A 26,433-nucleotide genomic window follows, 5' to 3' on the forward strand; every position below is an offset into this window, starting at 1 on the left:
TATATGAACAATTGTGTGTGTACATATATATATGTGTATATATATATATATATACACATATATATATGGTGTGTATATATATATATACATATATATATGGTGTATATATATATATATATATATATATCCTACCTTATAGTGTTGCTGGGAGGATTCAATGAATTAATGCATGGAAAGTAATTAGCATCCTGCCTGGTATCTAGAAAGGACTTGATCATGTTAGCTATAATTAGTAGGGTATGTTTCTACTTCACTTCTCACAGCACTAACTACATTGTAGTGTGACTGCCTCTTTATGTGTCTGTCTCCCTACTGGATTGTAAAGTCCATGAAAGCACGAAGTACATCTCTTCCAGCGTTACGTGTACACGTTAATTTGTCAAATGATATCTCTTGAATAAACGAATGCTTTAAATGGGTCCTGTTACCAAACACCTTCCCAAGGCTGTGAGTAGATGCACGCTCCAATATTGTCTCATTTTCCCGCGGCTTCGTCACCCCACTCTATGCACTCGGCACCGGTGATACCACTTTAAGGTAGGTGACCGTCCCCCTCGACTGTGAGCCCCTAGGGTTGTATACTCACCTCGCATGCAAGTTTGAGGATTAAGCGACATAAGCTAAGGAAAATGACTGGTTGGTGCTTAATAAAATGTATCACTATTATTCACGGAAGGAGAAACAGGTCGCTGTGGAGGGCGAAAGGGGGAGGATTCTAGAGCCACTGCAGGATGCGACAGGGTGGGGTAGAGAGGGGAGGCGACTCCCAAAGCTGCGGAGGGGACCTCCGGGGGTCGACCTGTATATGCGTTGGAGGACTGGGGAGGGGGGCCCGGGTCCCAGGATCCGCGGAGCCCAAGCGGGGCTAGGCCCAGGCCCGAGAAGCCGCAGCCCCATGTCTCCCTTGCCTGTCCTCCGGATAGCCTCACCTCATCTACTTTCAGCTCCTCTAGAGTGGGCAGCTCCACTATCCCCGGCATGACGGCTGCAGCCCCGACCCCAACGAGAAGCCCTCAGCCGCGTCGCCCCCGTCTCCTCGAACTCCCCTTTCGACCGCCGAGTGCCACACGGCGCCTGCGCATGCGCATCTGGCAACACGCACGCGTATTGCCCTGCCCAACCACGAGCGAGGGAGCGTGCGCAATACCAAGAACTTTTCAGCCTCCAGCGGGGTGGGGCTTCGACTCGGCTCCGCCCACCCCTCCAGGTTGTCATAGTGATGCCGTATCCACTGAGACTCCGGATCCTAACAGCTGGAAGCTAAAAACAGGCGCCATGGAGTACACAGGGAGCAAATATATCGGGGAATATGTAGATGGGAGGTAAGGGGCTCATTTGATTCACTTACTATACCTTGAATAGCTGTGACTGGAAAAAGACGGCTTTTTGCTTCTGCGAAACACCTTGTGCCAGGCACTTTCACAAACTTGCCCGAGTGATTTTTTCAAGGACCGTATCTAACAAGCAGCAAAGCTGAGATGCATTCATTCCATATATACTTATATGTGTGTGTGCATTGACTGTGTGTGTGTGCTATCTGCCAGTTTTAAACATAGGAATATTTAAAATGTCAAGATCCTTGCTCTTAGGGAGTTTATAATCCAGTTGGAGATGTATTGCCAATAAACAAATAAGTGATAAAATAATTACAGATAATGGGAAATGCTATAAAAACAAACACGAAGATTAGGGAAGAGAGACTGGCTAATCTGAATCTACACGGTCGCTTCCTTCCAGGAGGAGTTCACGATCTAGGGATTATTATAGAGGATTTTATACACAAATCACTGTAGTGGACTAGTAGTAAAAAACAATTCAACAGGTTTTTTTTCTTTTCTTTTCCTTCCTTCCTTCCTTTCTTCCTTCCTTCCTTCCTACCTTCCTCTCTTTCTTTCTCTCTCTCTCGTTTTTGTTTTATTTTCAGACAAGATCTCGCTCTGTTGCCCTGGCTGGAGTGCAGTGGCCTGTTCACTGCTTACTGCAGCCTCGACCCCCTACGCTCAAACAATCTTGCCGCCTCAGCCTCCCAAGTAGCTGAGACTACCGGTGTGCACCACTACCCCCAGCAAATTTTTCAACGCCTTTTGTAGAGACAGCGTCTTGCTATGTTGTCCAAGCTGGTCTCATACTCCTGGGCTCAAGTGATCCTCTTGCATGAGCCACCGTGCCCAGCAATTCAACAATGTTGAGTGGCTACCAAGTACCAGGCCCTGGAATTGACTCTGGGCACAATCCCTGTCTTCAGAAAGTTCATTCAAACATGATGCGACTAGTAGACATAACAGATAACTGCGATTCAGTGTGATAAGAGCTGTAGTAGAGAGAAGCAGAGGAAACACAGAGGTGGCCACTCTTTTTTGCCAACCACCCTGGATGAAGAAAGTGGAATCTCTGTTTTTATAGCTGAGGAAACCAAGGCTGGACGATATGAAGTGGTTTGCTGAACCAGTGCTAGTTGTCGGGACTGTGAAGCACTCCCACCTTGGGGCTCTGTATTCACAAGTTGGTGGAATTCCAGGGCATTTTGAGTTAATAGGAAAGAGGGATCTGTGGTCTGGACAGGGATAGGAGATAGATTCCTAGAGAGGGTTGTAGGAATGCTATGGGATGCTATCTCTCTAATCATTACATCAATTTTGCAAGGAAGATGTTATTATCTTTCCAGGTAACAAAGGTGACCCTTACAGGGCTTGAGACACTTATCCTACTCAGCAGGTAAGTGGCAGAGGTGCTTGGTGTGTACTCCCTCTCACTACTCAGTGAGATAGTTCAGGCTGACCTTGCAAATAAAGGAACAGAAGTTAAGAGAAGCAAAATGACTGGCCCACTATTATGGATACACAGCTAGGAAGTAACAGAGTCAGGATTTGAACCCAATCCTCTGTCCAAACCACATTCTTACTTTTCACAAGGCCCTGCTACAGTGAAGGTGGTAGAATTTTGGCAGATAGAGATGGGGTATTGGGCATTTCAGGCACAAAAAGTTGAGAAACTACATTAATTTTTGATGGGCTGTATATGGGTGAGAGAGAAACACACAGACAAGGTAAAAGAGGGAAGGCTTTCAACCATTTGCCTTTGGCCTTCTGTGTATTTTCATTGGGTTTTTGTGCCAAATCAGCCATTTCCATGCTTTGGCCCTAGGAATTTGGGCTTTGCTTGAGGTTGTCTGGTACCTCTGTAACCACAATAGGGATTCCCAGACCTGAACAGGGCTTCCCAATTTCCCATAACTAGCAAGAAGTCAGCAGTTTTTCACTTGTTATACTTCTTTTCATAAGTTGGACATGTGTTATTTTGTATTGATTTTGTGTTTTTAACAACAGTTAACTAGAATTCTATTTGGGGCATCTCAAATTTCAGCATGTAATGAGAGCATGAGACAGGTCTGGGCTCAAGTCTGCCATTTGCTTGTTGTACACTTAATCAACCATCCATATCTCAGTTTCCTCATCTGTAAAATGGGAAAGCAATGCACATTCAGCAGCAGTGTTTCAAGGAATATGTAATGATCATATATGGGTGTTATTTACAAATGGTAGATACTCAATCGATTTTTTTTAATTTAGGGAGGGGATATTTTCCTCTTGGAGTTTAAATGAATAGAGTAACCTCTCTATACAGTAGGAAGTTGATATTTAACGTTTGGTTTAAAAAGTTTATGTAGACTCTCCATGGCTGATAGGAACATCAAATGGTACGACTGCTTTGGAAAAGTTTGGCAGTTTCTTGAAAAGTTAAACAGCCATTCCACTTACAGGTATTTACCCCAGAAATGAAAGTGCATATATACACAAAGACATGTATACAAGTACTCATAGCAGCCTTATTTATAATAACCAAAACTAGAAACAACCCAAATGTCATCAACAGGGGAATGAAGAAACTAATTGTGGTATATCCATTCATTGGAATACTACTCAGCAATAAAAAGGAGTGAACTATTGGTACGCAGAACAACATGAATGAATCTCAAAAAATTATGTTAAGTGAAAGAGGCCAGACAAAAAAAGAGTAGATACTGTATGATTCCATTTATGTAAAATTCTAGAAAATGCAAATCTATGGTGACAGAAAGTAGATCAGTAGTCACCTAGAGATGAGGATTGTGGGCAGGGGCAAGGAGGAAGTATTACAGAAAGGCATGCAGAAACTTTTGTGGGGAGTAGATATTTTGTCTTGATTGTGATAATGTTTTCCCAGGTGATGTCAAAACGTGTCAAATTGTACACTTTAAACACGTGGCCTATTGTATGTCAATTACACTTCAATAAATCTACTTAAAAAAAAACCTTAAAAGAGACATGATTTCCCTGTACCACGTGTGAATATTAAAAAAAAAAAAAGGTTAATGTAGTATCTGTCTGACCTCAATATTATGGTTTCTTTGGAGTAGTCGCACAATGGAGTTCTAGATAACTCCACTCCAAAGCACCACAAGGTAAGTGCCAGAAGAGACCTACAGACAAAGGGGAGGAAGGGACGCCCATAGCATTTATGTAGTAACTACTGTGCTCTGGGTGGCTTTGCCTGCATCTTCTCTTCACAGGGACTCTTTGAGATAGATATCGTTATCCTGTTTTACAGATGGGAAAAGTAAGGCTCGGAGTAAACTTGCCCAAAGTCACCCAGTTAGCATTTGGCAGAGCAGGTATTAAAACCCAGGTCGATCAGACTGTAAAGCCCACGTGCTTCCTACAATAGAGCCCTGCTGCTGGGGCCCTTCAGAGGCCACATACAGTCGGAGCCGTCCTTAAAGGCTTCGTGGAAGAGATAGTATTTGAAATGGGCCTTGAAGGTTGGGTAGGATTTAGGTGGTTGGAGATGCAAGGTGAAGAATTCTTTTTCTAGAAGTTTCTAGGCAGAGGGAACAGCATGAGCAATAGCCCAGAGGGCACGTATGGAGTAGAGCTGGCAGTTCAGTTTGGCAGGAGAGTGGGTTGTGCCCAGAGGAGTTATGCAAAGGGAAGCTGGACAGGCGGTCTGTGCTCTGGCAAAGAAATTTCAATACCGTGCACAATTCTGGTGGTGGAGGAACCACTGATAGATCCTGGTAGGGCCAAGCATCAGGAAATAAAACTTATTTCATCTCTGTAACTCTCCTCATAATGCATATGTGTGGTAGAGACTCAGTAAATGTTGGCTGAATGAATGAATGAATGAATCATAGGTTTTGAGGGGTTTGTTTGAGACAGGGTCTCACTCTGGAGGGCTCTGGCTGGAGTGCAGTGGTGCAGTCTTGGCTCACAGCAATGTCCACCCCACCAGACTCAAGCGATCCTCCCACCTCAGCCTCCCCAGTAGCTGGGACCACAGATATGCGCCACCATGCCCAGCTAATTGATAGGTATTTGAGATCTGGAAATCATATCCTTATTATGGATTGAAGCCTTCACTATAAAGAGGTTTTTTTCTTCTTTTTAACTTACTTTGAATTTAGAAGGCAGGCTTTTCGCCTTGAATGAATTTTTTAAAATGGAAGAGAAGGAGGGAGAAAGGAAGGGAAAGAGAGAGAGAGTGAAGGAGAAAAAGAAGAAGGGAGGAGAAGGAGAGAAGGAGGGACAGAGAGGAGGGAAGCAGGAAAAGTGAAGATGGGGAGATCAGCTCAGAGCTCACTGCAGTTGTCCCAGTAGGAGGCAGCAGAACCCTGGGCCAAGGCAGAAGCAGTGAAGCTGCAGGAAAGAGAAAAATGCAGGAGAGGTTTGGGGATTTTACTGCCAGGAGTTGGCAGCTGATTGGCTCCAGTCCCGTCCAGAGATGGCTTACAGCCCCAGCCCTGGGCCCAGCTCCTGGCCTTGAACCAGAGGATTCTGATACCATTCATGGAAATAGAGAACTCTAAGGAGGTGCTGCTTAGGGGAGGAGGAGATGATTCTGTTTTAGGCGAGTTGGAGATGTCTGTGAGAGGTCTGAACAGTGATGTCCAGTTCGAGGTAAGAAAAGGGGTGGGGTCTAACCTCAGAGAAGGGTGTAGAACTTGATTATGGAGATGGTGCTTAGAAATGATAGATGTGAGCTCAAGCAAAGAGTACAGGAGGGAAGGAGAAGAGGAATTCTCCCTTCCCCCCATGTCTTGCACTAGAATAAAAGTGAAATAGTTTTCAATTTCTTGTTCTATGCCGGGCATTCTGCTATAGTTTCACAACCATCGTCTCACTCAGTTATCTCAACAACTTTGTCATCCACTCTGTTCACTGACTACTCTTTCTGTTTCCTTCATTCTTTACTCAGGAGACGTTTATGAAGCACCTGCTTAGTGGTTCTAGGAGCTGAGGATACCAAAGTCTTCCTTTAAAGAAGCTTTTCTTAAATACCGGAGATAAGATATCTAATTACAAAACAAGATAGAAAGTGTTACGCATCCCGACAGAGGTACTAGCAAAAGCCTTAAAAAGGTCAGAGTTAGGAGAGGAGCCTTCAGCTTGTTAGGAGGAATGGAGAAGGAATGAATGAAAGCATATTTATTAAGCACTCACTATATGTCAGGCCCTTTACTAGGAAAATCGTTATATGTTACCTGTATTAATTGCAGCCATTTCACCCATAAAGAAACTGGTCAGCCCGGTGCAGTGGCTTACACCTATAATCCCAACATTTTGGGAGGCTGAGGCAGGAGGATCATTTGAGCCCAGGAGTTCTAGATCACCCTGGGCAACATAGGGAAACCCCATCTCTACAAAAAAAAAAAAAAATTAAATAAGCCAGGCGTGGTGGGGCACACCTGTGGTTCCAACTACTTGGGAGGCTGAGGTGGGAGGATCACTTGAGTTCAGGAGATTGAGGCTGCATTGAGCCATGATCACACCACTGTACTCCAGCCTGGGAGACAGAACAAGATCTGGTCTTGGGAAAAAAACAAAAAACAAAACAAAGAAGCTAGTCAACTGGTCAAGCTGGTGTCCCTGCCTTGTTCTCCTGTATGAGCCTGTCTTCCTCCTGCATAGCACTTATCACACATTGTATAATTACTCAATTTTGTCGCCCACTAGACTGTGAGCCCCCGAGGACAGGGACTGCATCTGCCTTGATCACTGTTGAATCTGTGTTGTATTCAGCAAGTTGGACCATCAGCATAGTCCCTGACAAAATGTAGGTGCTCTGTAAATACCTGTTTGGAAGGAAAGAAGGAAGGGAAGGAAGGGAGGGAGGCACAAGCAAAGAGGTTTGGGAAAGTATCTGTATTAGTCTGTTCTCATGCTGCTGTAAGGACATAACCAAAGACTGGGTAATCTACAAAGGAAAGAGGCTTAATGGACTCACAGTTCCACATGGCTGGGAAGGCCTCACGATCATGGTGGAGGCAAAGGGGGAGCAAAGGCACATCTTACATGGCAGCAGGCAAGAGAGCATGTTCAGGGGAATTGCCCTTTATAAAACCATCAGATCTCATGAGACTATTCACTATCATGAGAACAGCATGGGAAAAACCCACCCCCATGATTCAGTTACCTCCCACTGAGTCCCTCCCATGACATGTGGGGATTATGGGAGCTACAATTCCAGATGAGATTTGGGTGGGGACACAGCCAAACAATATCAATATCCACGATTTTATATATATATATATAATGGTGGTAAGCTTCAAACCCTTACTCCTGTCTCTAAATTTCATATTTTCCCTAATATTCCACTTGTGGCATAATAGGCAAGGATGGATTGGTCATGGGGGACAGAGAAATCACAGAACCAGCTGCCAGAAAACCTGGGCTCTAGTGTCCACAGTTTTTACTGTGTGTGGTTTTGGGCACATCTCTACACTCTCTGGGCCTACTAAGGGGGTTTATTTCAGGGAGCAGTGTGAACTCCAAGGTAAGAGTGAGCCTCTAGGTGAAGGGGAGAATGAACAGAGCAAACTCTATTCCCCTCTTTTCGTTTTTGAGCTTTTGAGGGAAACAAAACAAAAATTTTGTTTTCAGCAGAGTACTGCTGGGATGAGAAGGATGAGAATGCTGAGAACGGGGTTCCTGCTCACTCTGTTGCCTGCCAGCTCTGATCCTCCAGCTGTCACACAGGGCTCAGTGATTTCCCTGTGTCTTTACAGGATGGAGGGCAAAGCCAAGTACATCCTCCCTACCGAAACAATATATGTTGGGGAAATGAAGGATGGCATGTTTCACGGCGAAGGAACCCTGTACTTCCCCAGTGGAAGCCAATACGACGCCATTTGGGAAAACGGATTGGCCATAAAGGTGATCAGCTGGGGGGGCGGGTGCTGTGGAGGAGAGATCCTCGGGCAAGAAGAGCCTCACCCTCTGGCGCCCCATCGTCCCTGTCTGGTGCCCACCTCGTTCCATTCACTCTTCTCTTTGCTTCTCCCCCACTCCCCCAACTTTTTTTTTTTTTTTTTTTTTTTAGTCTCACTCTGTCAACCAGGCTGGAGTGCAGTGGCACAATCTCGGCTCACTGCAACCTCCACCTCCTGGGTTCAAGCGAGTCTCCTGCCTCAGCCTCCCGAGTAGCTGGGACTACGGGCATGCGCCATCATGCCCAGCTAATTTTTGTATTTTTAGTAGAGATTGGGTTTCACCATGTTTGCCAGGATGGTCTCAATCTCTTGACCTTGTGATCCACCCGCCTTGGCCTCCCAAAGTGCTGGGATTACAGGTGCGCAGGTGCGAGCCACCACACCTGACCTTTTTTTTTTTTTTTGAAAACGAGTCTCTGTCGCCCAGGCTGGAGCATAGTGGTGTGATCTCAGCTCACCACAACCTCTGCCTCCTGGATTCAAGCTATTCTCTTGCCTAGGCCTCCTGAGTAGCTGGGATTACAGGTATGTGCCACCATGCCCGGCTAATTTCTCCCTGCTTCTGGATCTCCCAGGGCTCTAGAATCCTCTCCCTCTAGATCTGGAAGGATCTGTGGAGAGGCCAGGATGAGTTTGCATCTGTTACACCACTTACTGCCTGATCTTAGGCCCACGACTTCACCTCCCTGAGAGTTCTTCACCTATCAACTCGGGACAGTTAGTTGCATTAGTTATGTGTTGGTACTATAACAGGTTACCACAGATTTAGTCTGAAATCAGCACAAATGTAGTATCTTACAGTTCTAGAGCTCAAAAGTCTGAAATAGGTCAGCAAGCCTGCATTCCGTCCAGAGGCTCTATGGGAAAACCTGTTTCCTTGCCTTTTCCAGCTTCTAGAGGCTGCCTGCATTCCTTGGCTCATGGCCACGCATCACTCCGACCTCTGCTTTCATCATCACGCCACCCTTCATCCCTCTGCTTTCATCGTCATCTCATCTTCTCTCACCCTGACCTTACTATTTCCTTCTCATAGGAACCTTGCAATCATATTTGGCACATCCAGATAATCCAAATAATCTTCCCACTTCAGGATCCTTCATTTAATTGCATCTGCAAAATCCCTCTTGCCATGTAAAGTAGCATACTCACAGGTTGCAGCAGACAGGGACATCTTTGGGGGACCATTATTCAGCCTACCACAATAGTACAAGGCACCTCAATATATATATGTGAACACTTTGCTAAATTCCCAGCACACAAGAGGCACTCAATAAGTGTTAGCTCTTATTACCACCATCACTGCTACTATCATTATAACTTACCTAATCCAAGGATTCTTGCCCCCTGGTATTTGTGAGTCATGAATAGAATTCAGGGAGTCACTGAAACCTCTTGATTTACATACAGAAATTTCTGTGTAAAGGGGACTAAGTTTTTCTCCAGGAAAAGCATCTATAGCTTTCATCAGTTTCACTAAGAGCATCTTGGGGCCTGACTCATGACCTAAAAAAGGTTAAGAAATGCTCCTTGTTTTATAGCTTGGAGAGTCTAAGCCCCAGGAAGGGGATGTGACTTTCCCGAGGTCACACAGTGAATTAATAGTATCATTGGAATTTCCACCCGTGTTTCCTGATGCCCAGGCCAATGCAATTTCTACATCCTGAGGCTTCCTTTAGCAGTAAGGCAGCAAAGGCAGAATGTATGCGTTTGGACAAAGGGCCGTGGCTGATGGCTCTGACCTTTCCAGCTATAATAATAATAAAAGAATAATAACATTTATTGAGGGCTTACTTTGTGTCAGTGTGTCAGTCAGGGTTCTTCAGAGACACAAAACCAATAGGATATACAGAGATGTATGGAAAGAGATTTATATTAGGGATTGGCTCACAAGATTATGGAGGCTAAGAAGCCTCCCAATCTTCCCTCTGCAACCTGGAGGCCCAGGAAAGCTGTTAGTGTAGTTCCAGTCCAAACCCAAGGGCCTCAACCAGGGGGATCAATGGTGTAAGTCCCAGTCAGAGTTCAAAGGCCTGAGAACCAGGAATGCTGATGTCCAAGGGCAAGGAAGATGGATGTCCCAGCACAAGCAGAGACAGGGAATTGGCACTTCCTCTGCCTTTTTGTTCTATCCAGGCCCTCAACGGATTGTATGGTGCCCACCCACTTTGGTGAGGGTGGAACTTCTTTGCTCAGTCCACTGATTAAAATGTGAATCCCTTCTAGAAACGCCCTCATGAACACACCCACAAATGTTTTATGAGCTATCTGGGCATCCCTTTCACTTAACCCAGTCAAGTTGCCTCACAGAATCAACCATCACAGCCAGGCACTGTGCTAAATGCTTCAAGTGTGCTATCTCATTGAATTTTCAATCAACCCTATTTTATGTACACTATCATTAACTTAATTTTACAAATGAGGAAATGAAGGGCCAGAGAGAGTGGGTCATCTGCCCAAGTTCATCTGCCAAAGTGAGTTCACCCACTTTGAGCGGCAGGGACAGGGCTCGGCACTTATACCCATTCCCTCTTGTCGTCACAACCATAGTAATTGTGATAGTTACCACTTCTTTACTGCAGCCATCAGAAAGGCCCCCACTTCCCTTGATATCTGAACCTCTTGGCCAAAAGCCTTCAGCTTCCTCAGATGCACATGTGTGCTCCTTGTCTTCCAGGGCACATATACCTTCGCAGATGGGCTGCACTATGATGAGAAGAACTGGCATTACTGCGACGGCTATGATCGGAGGTTTTACACAGAGATCCTCAATGGCTTGAAGCCTGCAGGTACCCAGGCACCCACCCTTTCCTTCATACCCAAACTGAGAGGGAAACTAAGACAGTTTCGGATAAGTGGACTGTGTCCTACTGAAGTAACTTAAAGGGGAAGAGGAACTGAGCAGGCGTAGAAGAATACAAAAGAGCCAGGTCCTGGAGCCAGGAAGGCCAGTCCTCATATCTCAGCTCCACTGTGCTAGCCAGAGGACCATGGGCAAGGGACTTTACCCACTGTGCCTGAGTTTCTCCCCTTCAAAATGGAGTCAATCAGCTGGGCGTGGTGACTCATGCCTGTAATCCCAGCACTTTGGGAGGCCAAGGCGGGTGGATCACTTGAGGTCAGGACTTCCAGACCATCCTGGCCAACATAGTGAAACCTGTCTCTACTAAAAATACAAAAATTAGCCGGGTATGGTGGCATGCCTGTAATCCCAGCTACTCAGGAGGCTGAGGCATGAGAATCGTTTGAACTCACGAGGTGGAGTTTGCAGTGAGCTGACATCACGCCACTGCACTCCAGCCTGGGCGACAGAGCGACACTCTGGTCTCAGAAAAAAAAAAAAAAATCAAAATGGGGTCAACAGCATCACCTACCTCCCAAGATTGTTGTAAATAAGATAATTCATGTCAGGTGTTTAGAACAATGCCTTGAATGCATGTGGGTGCACGGTACATGTCAGCTGTTCTTATTCGTGGTACCTACTATAACACTAAAATTATGTAAATATTTTAAAAAGAAAGAGTTAAGGACGAAAGCAGTACTGACAGAGCATGTGCTTTGTGTATCAGGTGCTGGGGGAGGCTCTCTGTAATCCTTGTCTCCCTAATGTCCAGATGACCCTGCCCAGTCAGCCTTCCTAGTCCCATGTCACTCCAGGTTGAGGCTGTGGAGTTCAGACATGGTTCCCTGTGGCAGAGCTCACACTGGCAGCCCAGTCTTCCTCTCTGAGGTCCTCTGTATCATGCTACCTCCCTGCAAAAACCGTCTTTCATCACGGAGGGCTACATTTGGACTATAAGTCTGGATTCAGAGAGTGGCACCTTAAAATTTTGAGACGTGTTCCAGGTCAGGTGAGCCTCAAGACGAAGGGAGGGGAGGGATAGCATTAGGACAAATACCTAATGTAGATGACAGGTTGATGGGTGCAGCAAACCACCATGGCACGTGTATACCTATGTAACAAACCTGCACATTCTGCACATGTACCCCAGAACTTAAAGTATAATAAAAAATAAATAAATAATAAAAAAATAAAAAAAGAAGAGTGTAGTTTTTGGCACAGCAGAGATAATATATCCAAAATGACAGATGGGGAAACAACTCTGTATACTATGAAAACAATCCCAACTTAGCTTGTGAGAGACCATGAGCTGTGGTTGACAGAGCATGGAGCCAGAAATTGTGGGTTTGAGTCCTAGCATTCTCTGTCTATAGCTGGATGAGCCTGCACAAGTCAACCTCCGTCAGGGCAGAAGCCTCCAGGAAGCACCCAGGCACTGGAGTCAGGCAGACCTGAGCTCAAACCCCCATCTCCTTCCCTTCCCAGCTTCATGACCTTGGGTCAGTTAGTTGACCGGGTGAGCCGCCTTCTCTCCCTTTGCCCTCCTGACACTTACTCTGCTATTTTCCTCCTATCCCCAGGCTTCTTTGCCACTGCCTCCTCAACATCCCCCCACCCCCAGTTATTCACGTTGAGGTTCCCGGGGCTCTCTGGCTTAGGCATTTTCTGTTTTCATTCTATATGCTCTTCCTGAACAAGTTGATACACTTCTAAGCCTTCAACTACCATCGGCTTCTAAACTGAAATCAGAATCCCTGAGCCTAAGATCCCTGCATCAAGCTTCCCTGACACCTGTATTGGTCGTTCTCAACTTGTTTGCACTGAATTCATTGTCACCCCCACCGTGATGGCTGCCTCACTGAATGTCATGCCCATCCACCTAGGTAAGCCTAATCCTCCCTTCCCCTGCCCCCTAAGTGCAATGGTCCTATGGATTTTACCTCTGAAATATAGACTTTATTTGTTTATTCAACAAATATTTATTGAGCACTTCCATGTGCCAGGCAGCATTCTCTTCATACTCTTTGCCACTGCCCTGTTCCAGCCCTCCATCATCTTTCCCCTTGATGACCTGACTCCAGAGATCCCCACTTGGCCCCCTTGAGGTCATTCTCCATTCTGCAGTCACTTCCATCTTTTTTTTTTTGAGACAGAGTCTTGCTCTGTTGCCCAGGCTGGAGTGCAGTGGTATGATCATAGCTCACTGTAACTTTGAACTCCTGGGCTCAAGCGATCCTCCTGCCAAGTGATCTGGCCTCCTAAGTAGCTGGAACTACAGGAATGTGCCACCACTCCTGGTTAATTTTTTTTTTTTAAGTTTCTTGTAGAGATGGGTCTTGCCATGGTGCCCAGGCTCATCTAGAACTCCTGGCCTCAAGCAACCTTCCCTCCTTAACTTGGGATTACAGGCGTGAGCCACCATGCCCGGCCGCTTACATCTTTTAAAGTGTGAATCTGATTGCCTCCCTCCCGCCCCGCCCCTTGAGTGCTCCCTATACCCTCAAGATAAGGTTTCAAATTCTCAGAAACAGTGACATTCTCTGGCTCCTGCTCATGTCCCAGCCTCATCCTAGGCTACCCACCCTTCTCGGTTTTTCTCTCTCCCCTCTTGCCATGCTTGCTTTCTCTCTATTTCTCAAAGAGACCACACTTTTTCCTGCCATTCTCTCTGCCTGGAATACTTTAACCCTCTTACTTCACCCAAATAACTCCTTCCCGTCCTTCAGGTCTCAGCTCAATGTCCTGAAGCTGGGAGCCCCTTCCCTGAATTCCCACACTAGGTAAGGTCTCCCTGTGGCATATCACAGCAGCCATGACCTCCTCCCAGGGCTTGGATCGTGAGTGTTCAGCTCGTCTTCCCAAGCTGTGAGCAACATGAGGGCAGGGCCCTAGCACATTGTCTGGCATACAGTGGGTACTCGTTAAAGAGTCATTGTCAAACAGGGATAATGATATTGACATCACAGTGCAGGGTGAAGTATGTGCTTAGGGGAGTTAAGGCAATGACATTAAGAAATATTTCCTAAGCTCCTACTGTATGTCAGACACTGGCTGGACCCAGGGAGACGAGAGTTAAGAGGACATCATCTCTCCCTTCAAAGAGCTGCCAGTCTAGCTGCAGCTTGAGAACGTTGCAAATCACTCCTCCCGGATTAGTTATGATGGGAGGCCTGGACTTTGCCATGGGCTCTTCACCCCAATTAAGGCTGTAGGCAAAAAGCCCTCAGCCTTAAGCCTTAGCTCTCACACAATGGCTGGTTTTGCTAAAGCTAAGCCTCTGCCAGTCTCGTGGTGGCTTTTCCCGAACCTGCCTGGCTCTCCCCGAACCTGCCTGGCTCTCCCCTACTTCTCCTGTGACCCTCAGAAGAGCAGCTTGATTCTAAGTAGCTACTTCCTTCCCTTGTCACTCCACACTTTGCCTCTCGGGGCTGGCATTGTTAGGGCAACTCGCCCTGCCTGCAAGGCAGGGTGAGGGTTAAAAGTGCCCCGTGACCTCTTGGAGCATCTGTGAGATGGGCATTGGCATGAGGCTTTGGTGAGAGAATGGCTGTAAAGTGCTTGACATGGAGTAAGTTCTCGGTAGTCATTAGCCAGTACATATGGGGTTAGGTTTAGGATCAGGGTCAGTGTCAGGGTTACGGTTAGGCATGTCATTAAGCAACACAAGAGTTCCTACTGTGTGCAAGACTCTGGGTTGTGGGCGTGGTGCTGTGTGCTCAGTGGGCATCCAGCTCTCAGTCTAGAGAACAAGGAACTATAGCAACTATAGTTAGAAGGAACCTGAGAAGTTATTTATTCCAACCTCTCCCTTTACTTGAGCCATGGCGTTTCAAGATACACATACCTAGCGTGCATGACCTAAAAGGTGCACTCAATCTTCTTTCTCTCCCAGAGATCTCAGTGTCCCTGGTCCTGTGGCTGCACCTAGGCTGTCTCCTCTCCTGATGTTGGCACCTGAACATACAGGTTCCAGAGCTGGACTGCCTCCTAGCTGGATAACCTTGGGAAAGTTACTTTAACTTCTCTGAGCCTCAGTTTTCTTATCTGTAAAATGGAGCCACAGAGTTGCTCTCAGGATTAAATAAAAGAGGAGCACAATGCCTGGCACATAATAAACATTCAATGAGTGGCAGCCACCGTGGTAATTTTGGCAAGAGTCAAAGTTCTCCACCACCTGCCCCTTGTCCACCTGATCCATTTCTTTTCTGCTGTTCTCCTTCATACGTGCTCTGCTCTACAAGGTTTCCAGAGTGGGGCTTAAGGATCCATGCCTCTGGCCTCTGCCCACGCTTTGAATGCCACCCCTCTTCTGGATCTGATGCCCTCCTATCCATTTGCCAACTCTGACTTACCCTCAGCGTCTGTCTAACTTCAGAACCTGTGCCCTTTGTCATGGTATCCGAAGAAATGGAGGAGGATGGGGTCAAAGGAAGAAGAAGACAGAGGGTCTCATTCCCAAGACCCTGTTCCCAAGAGCCATGTTCAGAAAGTTCCTTTGGGGCACCGTTTCTGCTGGGTTTGCTTCTTGCCCTGAGTAGGGGGTATTTAGTTCAACAGGGGAGCCAGATAGTCACATGAGCCACCAGCCACAAGTGGACCTTATGGGAACACTGGGTTTGGATTTGGCCTTGATGGTGAACTAATTGCCCATTATGTTCTTTCAAGGTATGGCTCAACTCACCAATATGGACCCACCTAGAAAAATCCCCAGGGGCTATTACGATTGTGGAGACGGCTTCTATAACCCAGTAACGAGGGTAGTCAAGGACTATAGGAACCGCTTTCTAAGAAACACAGGTAGGTTTCTTCCGACACTGCAGCACGTTTTCTCTTCACCCACATATAAGTATGTGCATCTGTATGTACAAATGTATGCACACACTTGACGAGAAAGAAGCTTTTGCTGATAGAAGATGAAAGTTGATTACCTGGATGTTTTATTTTTTGGACTTCTCGTGGCTGGCAAATCTGTACATAGTCCTAGAGTGAGGTAAAAGGACATTCGTGGTCTAGCTGTGACGGCACATAAATGTCGCACTGAAAGGATTAAGGTACTTATTTTTGTATGCATTCCTTCGATTTTAATGGGCACCTAATATATGCTAGACACTGTGCTTGGTGTTGGGGGAAAAGCAGAGCAAAGCTGGACACAGCCCCCCTTCCTTGTGGAGCTTGCATTCTAAAAGTGGCAGAGAAGTATTATAAACAGTTAATTGTATCATGGAACAGACACAATGAAGGGAAAAACATGGTCCTGTGGGAAGGGAAAGTAGGGGCCCCAGAGAGGTGGGACGGATGCTGTGGGAGCACAAATAAGGGCTATCAAATCCCGAAGCGGTTAGTCAGAGAAGGTTTCAAGGAGGAAATGACTTCTAAGCTGAGACCTGAAGAATAACTGGGAGTTGACCACAAGGCCTGGGGAGAGGGTTTCCCAGCGAGAGGAAATGGCACAGGCAATCGCCTAGAGGGGAGTGATCCCTTGAGGTCCAAGAAGGTTGGTTCATCCTTTAGCCAGGGGAGTAGGTACCTTGGAGGATCCAGAACCTCAGTTTGGTGAGTCAACACAAGGCTGATCAGACGAAGAAGAACCCATTTACAGTGACCACACTCACAGGAGATCAATACACAAATAATAGAACATTTTCCTTTAATGCAGTGATTCCTAAACTTATCCTTTTCTGAAGTCACACTCCCACTAGGAATATCAAAAGATATGGACCCTCTTGCCGGAAAAATGTCCATGCATGCACACACACACACACGTGCGCCCACACGCGCACATGCATACACACACACACACATTTTGCAGATAGTCTTAAGGGGTGGATGGTCCCTCTAAAGACCTAGGTCAAGAAACCTTGCTCTATAATGAGAAAGAAACTGCCAGGTAGACCAGAACATCTGTGCTGGTGAATGAGAGCATCCTCTCCCTATAGGGAAATTTACTCAGTAAGTCGGTGATGACCAGAAAGGTGCCTCATGGGGCTAGAGTAAGAGCAAGGAGAGGCCGGGTGCGGTGACTCACACCTGTAATCCCAGCACTTTGGGAGGCCGAGGCGGGTGGATCATGAGGTCAGGAGATCGAGACCATCCTGGCTAACACGGTGAAACCCCGTCTCTACTAAAAATACAAAAAATTAGCCGGGTGCGGTGGCGGGCGCCTGTAGTCCCACCTACTCGGGAGGCAGGATGAGACAGGAGAATGGCGTGAACCCGGGAGGCGGAGCTTGCAGTGAGCCGAGATCGTGCCACTGCACTCCAGCCTGGGCGACAGAGCGAGACTCTGTCTCAAAAAAGGAAAAGAAAAGAAAAGAAAAGAGCAAGGAGAATTGTCAGTTGATCCTATGACTGGAATCCTGCAGCTAAGATGCCCCTAACCCACTGGATGCTACTGGAGGAACATGGCAAATGCTCACACTCCAAGTCCCCCAGCTCACATTTCTTCAATGACTTCCCTTTTCCATTTGCACAATGCACTACTATGTAGCACGCTAACTCTGCTGTGTGCTAATAGGTTTACCATGAAGTTTCTTGGTCAAATAAAATAAGTAGATGTTGCCCTAAACAATGCTAACCAGGCTTATTTACTGCAGAACTTCTCAGGGCCTTTAATATGCCAATAAACTTTGTACTTTTCCTTCATGGCACTTATTTCAACATAATTAAATGTAATTATTTGCTTAATATCTGTCTCTCCCACTGGACTGTAGGATCCGTGTGAGAAGGAACTCTGCATTATCTTGTATCACTAAGAGTTCAGTTAGAAAAATGGAAAGAGGCAGGACGCCGTGGCTCATGCCTGTAATCCCAGCACTTTGGGATGCCAAGACAGGCAGATCACAAGGTCAGGAGTTCGAGACTGCCTGGCCAACATAGTGAAACCCTGTCTCTACTAAAAATACAAAAAATTAGCTGGGCGTGGTGATGGGTGCCTGTAATCCCAGCTACTCAGGAGGCTGAGGCAGGAGAATCACTTGAACCTGGGAGGCGGAGGTTGTAGTGAGCCAAGATAGCGCCACTCCACTCCAACCCGGGTGATAGTGTGATTCTCCATCTCAAAAAATAAAAAGAAAAATGGAAAGAATTTAATATCAGGAAATTGGTGGCTACCAGGGAACTAGAAAAGCAAAGGAAGACATTGAGGTAACAGAGAAAGTAACTGCAGGATGCAGGCACCCCCTCAAGGACTGGGGACAATAGTAAGAGATTAGGTTGTGAGAACCTAGAAGGTCAACAGAGGGACCCCCCAGGACCTGCAACCCAGACACCTGAGCAGAGACCAGCTGGGGCTGGCTCCTGGGAGCTCAGATCAGGGCTTCTGCAGAGCTGGGACCCAGACCTCTGGCGGGGGAGCACTGCCCAGTGGAGCCTCTGAAGAGAGAGATGAAGCTGATTCTAGGAGTGTGGAAAAAACTGGAAACTGGAAGTGAAATGACACTGCTGAGATGACATTGGCATGAACAACAAAGACAACAGAAAGGAGTGTATCTTTGTCTGCCTGACAGCCCCTAACAAGGAGCCGGCTGGCAAAACTAATGTAATTCAGACAGTTCCAGTCCCACCATTGCCAAGTTAAGTATAGAAGGCTCAGTTTGGGGCTGAGAGTCAGTAGCTTCTCTTTTTTCATTTTGAGATGGAGTTTCACTCTTGTTGCCCAGTCGGGAGTACAATGACGCGATCTTGGCTCCCTGCAACCTCTGCCTCCCAGGTTCAAGTGATTCTCCTGCCTCAGCCTCCCAAGTAGCTGGGATTACAGGCACCCGCCACCATGCCCAGCTAATTTTTGTATTTTTAGCAGAGGCAGGGTTTTGCCATGTTGGCCAGGCTGGTCTTGAACTACTGACCTCAGGTGATCCATCCACCTCGGCCTCCCAAAGTGCTGGAATTACCTGACACTGCACCTAACCAGGTGTCAATAGCTTCTCACTGGCCCAGCCACCCCTTTTGTTGCTCAGCATCCACACACATTCTTCTACAGATATTAAGTATTCTGTACTACATTAATAAATGTATTTTTTTTATATAACAAGTTTCAATGCATCCTTCATATTAACACAAGGCCCTCTCCCCTTCTCCCACAGAGGGGAGATAGGAAGCCCCAACAGACACTGCACCCATCTTTTGAGTGAGGTTATTCCTTGGCAGTTCTGCCTGAAGAGTTTATAACCTACAAGCTCCTGCCAATAATCCTTCTATAAAATAACAAGGATAAAAGAGGAAACAAAAGAAAAAATTAGTTAATAAAAACAAATATGCTAGCCAGGCATGGTGGCTTGTGCCTGTAACCTCAGCTACTTGGGAAGCTGAGGCAGGAGGATCTCTTGAGCCCAGGAGTTTGAGGGCAACCTGGGCAACACAGCAAGACCTTATCTCTTAAAACAAAACAGACTGAGTGCAGTTGCTCACACCTGTAAACCTAGCACTTTAGGAGGCTAAGGCAGGCGGATCACCTGAGGTCAGGATTTCAAGACCAGCCTAGCCAATGTGGTGAAACCCCATCTCTACTAAAAATACAAAAATTAGCTGGGCATGGTGATGCATGCCTGTAATCCCAGCTACTCAGGAGGCTGAGGCAGGAGAATTGCTTGAACCCAGGAGGCAGAGGTTGTGGTGAGCCGAGATCCGCCACTGCACTCCAGCCTGGGTGATACAGCGAGACCCCCTCTCAAAACAAAACAAAACAAAATGTGCATATAGATTAATAAATAGAAAGATAGATGACATAGATACAGATAGACATACACATACAAACAAGGAGAAAAAACTGTATCACTATTATAGTTCTCTTTCTGTAACTGGTCACAAGGCTGTAGTTAATATTCATAAATTCCTTCTTACATTATTCATCCCAGGTTCCATTTGCCTTGAGCCCACCCTTCCATTGTTCTGGCTTTTTACCAGTAGGGTGATCAAAACCTTCATTCCTGAAGGGTCCAAACCCTTAGTGGTCCTGCCTTAGTTGGTTATTTAGTTGGTTGGGTTAGTTTTTTATGAACGTTTACTGTGGTCAGTGGAAGTACCAAGAGGTGTCCTGGAGAACTGCTGGGTTCCATACAGCGTTCCCTTTCTCCTAATGGATGGCAGCATTATCTTCTATATCCAGCCTTCTCTCAGGAGCCAGGAGAAACTGGTGGTAACACAGATCATAACAGCATAGAGTTGCTCCCAGAGAACTCAGTAGGGATTACATTACCCTGGAGGCCAGCAAGCCAGGGAGGTTACCTGGAAAAAGAAAGATCTACTCGGTAACCTAAAAAAGAACAGAAAAATGCAGCAGGGTTGGTAAGAGTGTTAAAGGCAGAGGGGACAGCATGTGCAAAAGGATTACAGTTGGGAGAAGACACGTCATAAATAGGGAGCTCCAATTAATTCAGGAGCATGAGCTAACAGTATGAAAGGAGACAAAGGGCAAGAGACGAAGCCCAAGAGGTGGGGGGGTGAGGACAAAGGTTATGGTTGTCTTTCACCCTAAGGCAGTGGGGAGCAAGGGAAGGCTTTAGGCAGGTAACATAGTAACTCATTTGTTCTTTAAACAGACTTCTTTGATTACACATAGAGAAGAGGCCAAAGGAGGTCAGATTAGGTAGGAGATACTTCTGGTAAGATGATGCGAGAGAGAAGCATGTGAAGGACATGGGCTCAGGGTGATGGGATAGGTGATCTGGCATCCTGGTCCTGACCTAACCCTAACCCGAACCCTAACCCCTAACCCTAACACTAACCCTAACCCTAACCCCTAACCCTAACCCTAAACCCTAACCCTAACCCCTAACCCTAACCCAACCCAACCCTAACCCTAACCCTAACCCTAAAACCCTAACCCTAACCCTAACCCTAACCCTTACCCTTACCCTACCCGAACCCGAACCCTACCCTAACCCTAACCCCTAACCCTAACCCCTAACCCTACCCTACCCCTAACCCTAACCCCTAACCCTAACCCTAACCGTAACCCCTAACACCTACCCTAACCCTAACCCTAACCCCTAACCCGAACCCGAACCCGAACCCTAACCCTAACCCGAACCCTACCCTAACCCTAACCCTACCCTAACCCTGACCCTGACCCTGACCCTGACCCTAACCCTACCCTAACCTTGACCCTCACCCTCACCCTAACCCCTAACCCGAACCCAAACCCTGACCCTACCCTGACCCTGACCCTGACCCTGACCCGGACCCTCACCCTCACCCTAACCCCTAACCCTCACCCTAACCCAAATCCCTAACCCGAACCCGAACCCTGACCCTACCCTGACCCTGACCCTGACCCTCACCCTGACCCTGACCCTGACCCTAACCCTCACCCTAACCTAACCCTGACCCTGACCCTAACTCTGACCCTGACCCTGACCCTAACCCTGACCCTAACCCTGACCCTGACCCTAACCCTAACCCTATTGCCTTGGTTTTCTTCTAGGGTTTTTATGGTTTTGGGTTTTACATTTAAGTCTTTAACCCATCTTGACATAATTTTTGCATAAGGTGTGAGAAAGAGGTCTAGTTTCTGTTTTCTGCATATGGCTAGCCAGTTTTCCCAGCACCATTTATTAAATAGGGAATCCTTTCCCCATTGCTTGTTTTTGTCAGGTTTGTCAAAGATCAGATGGTTGTAGATGTGTGGTGTTATTCCTGAGGCCTCTGTTCTGTTCCATTGTTCTATATTTCTGTTTTGGTACCAGTACCATACTGTTTTGGTTACTGTAGCCTTGTAGTATAGTCTGAAGTCAGGTAGCGTGATGCCTCCAGCTTTGTTCTTTTGGCCTAGGGTACTCTTGGCTATACGGGCTCTTTTTTTGGTTCTATATGAAATTTAAAGTAGTTTTTTCTAATTCTTTGAAGACAGTCACTGGAAGTTTGATGTGAATAGCATTTAATCTATAAATTAGTTTGGGCAGTATAGCCATTTTCACTATATTGATTCTTCCTATCCATGAGTATGAAATGGTTTTCCATTGTTTTGTGTCCTCTCTGATTTCCTTGAGCAGTGGTTTGTAGTTCTCCTTGAAGACGTCCTTCACACCCCTTGTAAGTTGTATTCCTAGGTACTTCATTTTCTTTGTAGCAATTGTGAATGGGAGTTCACTCATGACTTTGCTCTCTGTCTATTGTTGCTGTATATGAATGCTTGTGATTTTTGCACATCGATTTTGTATCCTGAGACTTTGCTGAAGTTGCTTATCAGCTTAAGGAGTTTTTGGGCTGAGACGATGGGGTTTTCTAAATATAAAATCATGTCATCTGCAAACAGAGATAATTTGACTTCCTCTCTTCCTATTTGAATATGTTTTATTTCTTTCTCTGATTGCCCTTGCCAGAACTTCCAGTACTATGTTAAATAGGAGTGGTGAGAGAAGGCATCCTCGTCTTGTGCCAGTTTTTAAAGGGAATGCTTCCAGCTTATGTCCATTCAGTATGATATTGGCTATGGATTTGTCATAGATAGCTCTTATTATTTTGAGATACGTTCCATCAATACCTAGTTTATGGAGAGTTTTTAGCATGAAGGGATGTTGAATAATGTTGAGTAACTGAACACCAACATGGCTTCATCTCCAACAGTGAAATTGCTCATATGAAGGTCACCAGTAAGCTCAAAAGGTCCCATCTGCCTTCATTATTTGACCTCTCGGCAACTTTTAAAGTATCAGATCATGCTCTATGATCAAGACATTTTCCTTTCTCACTTCTTGATGACACCACATAAAACTAGTTTTCCTCCTTCTTCACAAACAAACTTTTTGGGTTTCTTTTTTTGTTTGAGACAGGGTCTCACCCTGTCACCCAGAAAATACATCCAAAATGATAGACTTGAATAGGAATAGTAATTAAAAGTCCAAGACTTCAGATCTGTCCGTAGACTCAAGCCTGGCATAGGTCACTTGCTAGCTGGGAGTCTAGGCAAGATATTTTATCTTTCTAATTCTGTTTCCTCATGAGCAAAATGTGGGCACTATAGTTATCAGTTGGTAAGGATTAAATGAGCTGGTACGGTCATAGCTTAGTCACATCACACAGTTCTCAGAATATTTTATTTTAGTTTAATGAATACGGGTCCTTAGTGTACAAAGATAAATTTATAGAATAAATAAATTTTCTAACTACAACTTCTCACCACCATATAGAGTTTTTAACCTCCATGAGGAATATGAGTTCAACATCTCTGTAACTCTTAATATAAAATATTGAACTGATGATACTGTTTGACTCTGTTTCCCAACCCAAATCTCATATAGAATTTTAATCCCCACCCTAACCCTAACAGTCATAACCCTATGCTATCTCTAACCTAACTGAAAATGATTAGAGCCTAACAGTTGACTGAATAAACGATGATTGATCCTAAAGGAATTAAGTAAATAATTCATTAGAGAATTATTAAAGAATTAAGAATTAATATTCCACAAATACTCACTGTGTCTCAATGGTGCTCCTTGATGCTCCTAGGCTTTGGCTAACCACCCCCGCTTAACCTTCGCAACCACCCCATGGAAGGTCCTAGTACCATCTCCATTTTACAGGTGAGACGTTTGAGAACCTGCCTAGGGTCACACACCTGGGCAGTATCTGGCCTAAATATGAGCAGGCACAGGTGGTCTCAGAAGAGACGCTGATGTCATAACAGTACAAGGAAAAGAAGGAGCAGAAGTGAGCGTGGTGTGATGGCCAAACATGCCATGGGCTGACCCCGCGTGGATCCAGCCCCACAGCTGGCCAGGATACACTTTTCCTGTCCTTACATGAAGTTTTCACTTCATCATAGGAAGAGCACAGAGCGCAGGGAGAGTGTTCAAACAGCACTGGTACGTACTAGGAACTAAAGACGTTGGCTATCACTGACTCACTGAAAAGCAATCAGACAAAATACTAGAAATAAACCACAGGGACAGCTGGCTTTCTCTTTAGGTGTCAGGCCTGCATGTGTTTCCTTCGAAGTCTGTCCCCTCATTCTGCAAAACAGACATGAACTCAGGTGATGAGTCAGGGTGCAGGAGCAGTGTGGGGTCAGAGGAAGCCCCCGACCCCAGTCCCTGACGTGGGCTCCTTGCTGGTGGCTTCCCCATCCCTGGGGTCTGACCTTGTCCCCGTGTCGGGGCCCTGGCACCGGCACACCCACTCCACGCTCCAGTCTCCATCTGAGGAGGGAAAGGAACTGATCACGAGCTGGTCCCATGGCCATGGGATGACAGTACCTGGCAGCCAGTGGCTCTGAAACTGTCTCTGCTCCAGGAAAGTCCGAGGCTAAGGCCAGCGGCTCCCACGGTCCTTGGATTGTCTCTGGGGATTGTGGAGGCCCCTTTTCCTCACGTCCCTCTGCAAGCGATGAGATGGGAGGGGAGGCTTAGTGAGACTCCGTCCGGGTGCCAGTCTCCTTCCCAGCAAGCAAGAGCAGCCCTGCTGGCTGCAAAAGGCTGTTGCCAAGGGGCCATCCAAATATTCTTGCTTTCTTCGCAGGTCTTTGGTCTGAACCAACAATCCATTACTACTAATCCAAGACACCCCAAATCCTGGTGCTTGGTTCACCTCTCAAATATACTCACTGAACCCTCCTCTTGCCACACGACGCCCTCGTCTCCAGCTCAGCTCCTGGCCCTGCCACACAGTGACCTCGGATTGCAAATGAGCAGCCACAGCTCCGCCTTCCAGCCGGGCTGGAGGTTTTGTTGTTTGGGGGTCGGGGGACTTGTCCTTCAGATGAGCTTGACAGCTGAGCAGGTGTGCAACCGGTTTGCCAGTCGCTGGTGGCGCCAAACACCCTTTTCCCGGGGCATGGAGCCCAGTTTCCATTCCTTTAGCACGGGAGTGCGCAGAGGCGGCTCTGACAGCTCATTCCACCGAGAGAGGGAGCGGGAGCCCAGCCGAGCCCCTGTGCGCACAGCAGGTATGGCACTCGGTGCACGGTGCCCTGGAGTCCGCAGCGAGTGCTCGGGGAGGCAGAGAGCGCTCGGCGTGGGCGGCACCCGCAGGCGCTGCCTCCCCAGGCTGCCCCCATACCCGGGCCCGCGCGGTGCCGGCGGGGCCATTTGCGCAGCCGCCCGCACACGACCCCTTGCTCCACCCGGACAAAGCGCCCAGGGCCATCCTGAGTCCCTGCAGGGTCAGGGCCTGCGGAATCGCGCGGTCTTTGCCCCACAAAACCACTGTGTGCTGGAAGAGCGCTTTGTCCGCTTTGCCTCGAAACTGGACCCGCGCATCTGAGCCTGCGTTTCCGTTTCCCCGAGAGACCCCGGACTCCCTCCCCAAAGGACAGGAACGCAACGCACTGGCAGAGCTCGCTGATTGGATGGGGCAGAGAAGTGGGCGGAGTGAGCACTAGGAGATCCTGTCATTGGATAAGAAAGAGAAGTGGGCAGGGTGGGCACTGGTAGAGTCTCTACTGGTTGGATAGGAGCGAGAAGCGGGCGGGGCTAGCACTGAGATCCTGCAATTGGACGGGCATGAAGTAGGTGGGGCGAGCACTGAGGAGACCCTGCCAATTGGACAAGAGAGAGAAGTGGGCTGAGTAAGCATTGGTAAAGCCTGCTGATTGGACAAGAGACAGGAGTGGTAGGAGCAAGGACTGCGGAGAAGGCTGCTATTGGATGTTAGGGAAAAGAGGGCGGAACAAGAAGGTGGCGAGCTCTGCAGATTGGACAGGAGAGATAAGCAGGAGGAGCGAGCAATGAATGGAGCCAGCGGTGAAAAGAGCCCTGATAATTAGACAGGGGAGAGCAGTGGAACCAGAATACAGGTTACGGTCACGGTGACAGCCAGAAAGGAAATTCCAGCACGGATGCCGACCGCACCAACCCAAAACTATGACCCGAGTCCTAACCCACCTAACCCGGCCAAAACCGAACACCAAACCCTGACTAAATGCGAAACGCTGACCCGGACCTGGACCCGGACCTAGTACGAACCCAAGCCTGAACCCTAACCCCTAACCCCTAACCCCTAGTCCTGATCCTAGACCCTAACCCCGACCCTAAACCCTGACCCTGACCCTGAAGGGGGACATAGAGGAAAGAGATTGAGAGGTTTGCATATTCAATGACATACATTTTCTTCGTTAGTCGATGTTAGAAAGCAAAGGCTTTTATCTTGAGAAATTTCTGACCTAAAGAATGATGTACAATAAACTGTATTCAACAATTGATCGACATTTTCTAACAAGGTGGAATGAAAATATAAAGTGTGGGGATTGCTACTAGTCCTAATACACTAATCTGTGGTTAGGAAGGTTTATTTTTTTCCCTCCAAACCTAAGCAGTACATGTCTTAAATTACCTTCCAAAATGTACGACTCTTGGAGCCTCAGACGGGCTGGCGTTAGTCAATACTCCACGGCTGTTTGTTGGATGAGTGGACA

General features: G+C 46.9%; 1 protein-coding gene and 1 pseudogene across 2 annotated transcripts; one reads left to right on the forward strand and one right to left on the reverse strand.

The window, feature by feature from the left end:
- Positions 1–980, reverse strand: part of LOC129525064 (NADH dehydrogenase [ubiquinone] 1 alpha subcomplex subunit 8-like) — a 145,478-nt pseudogene extending 144,498 nt beyond the window's left edge.
- On the forward strand, positions 979–26,216 carry LOC129525067 (MORN repeat-containing protein 5-like). Of its 2 annotated transcripts, XM_063709797.1 has the most exons (5): positions 979–1,322; positions 8,042–8,189; positions 10,920–11,031; positions 15,750–15,881; positions 24,540–26,216. In XM_063709797.1, the coding sequence occupies exons 1-5, from the start codon at positions 979–981 to the stop codon at positions 24,572–24,574; spliced, it is 771 nt and encodes a 256-aa protein (XP_063565867.1). In that variant the 3' UTR covers positions 24,575–26,216. The 2 variants fall into 2 exon arrangements, with proteins under 2 accessions (XP_063565867.1, XP_055209289.2); XM_055353314.2 differs by lacking the exon at positions 24,540–26,216 and having other exon boundaries at positions 15,750–16,138.
- The last annotated feature ends 217 nt before the right edge of the window (positions 26,217–26,433 follow it).

The sequence above is a fragment of the Gorilla gorilla genome, chromosome 8 (assembly GCF_029281585.2).
Source record: "Gorilla gorilla gorilla isolate KB3781 chromosome 8, NHGRI_mGorGor1-v2.1_pri, whole genome shotgun sequence".
In the NCBI taxonomy this organism is placed as follows: Eukaryota; Metazoa; Chordata; class Mammalia; order Primates; family Hominidae; genus Gorilla; species Gorilla gorilla.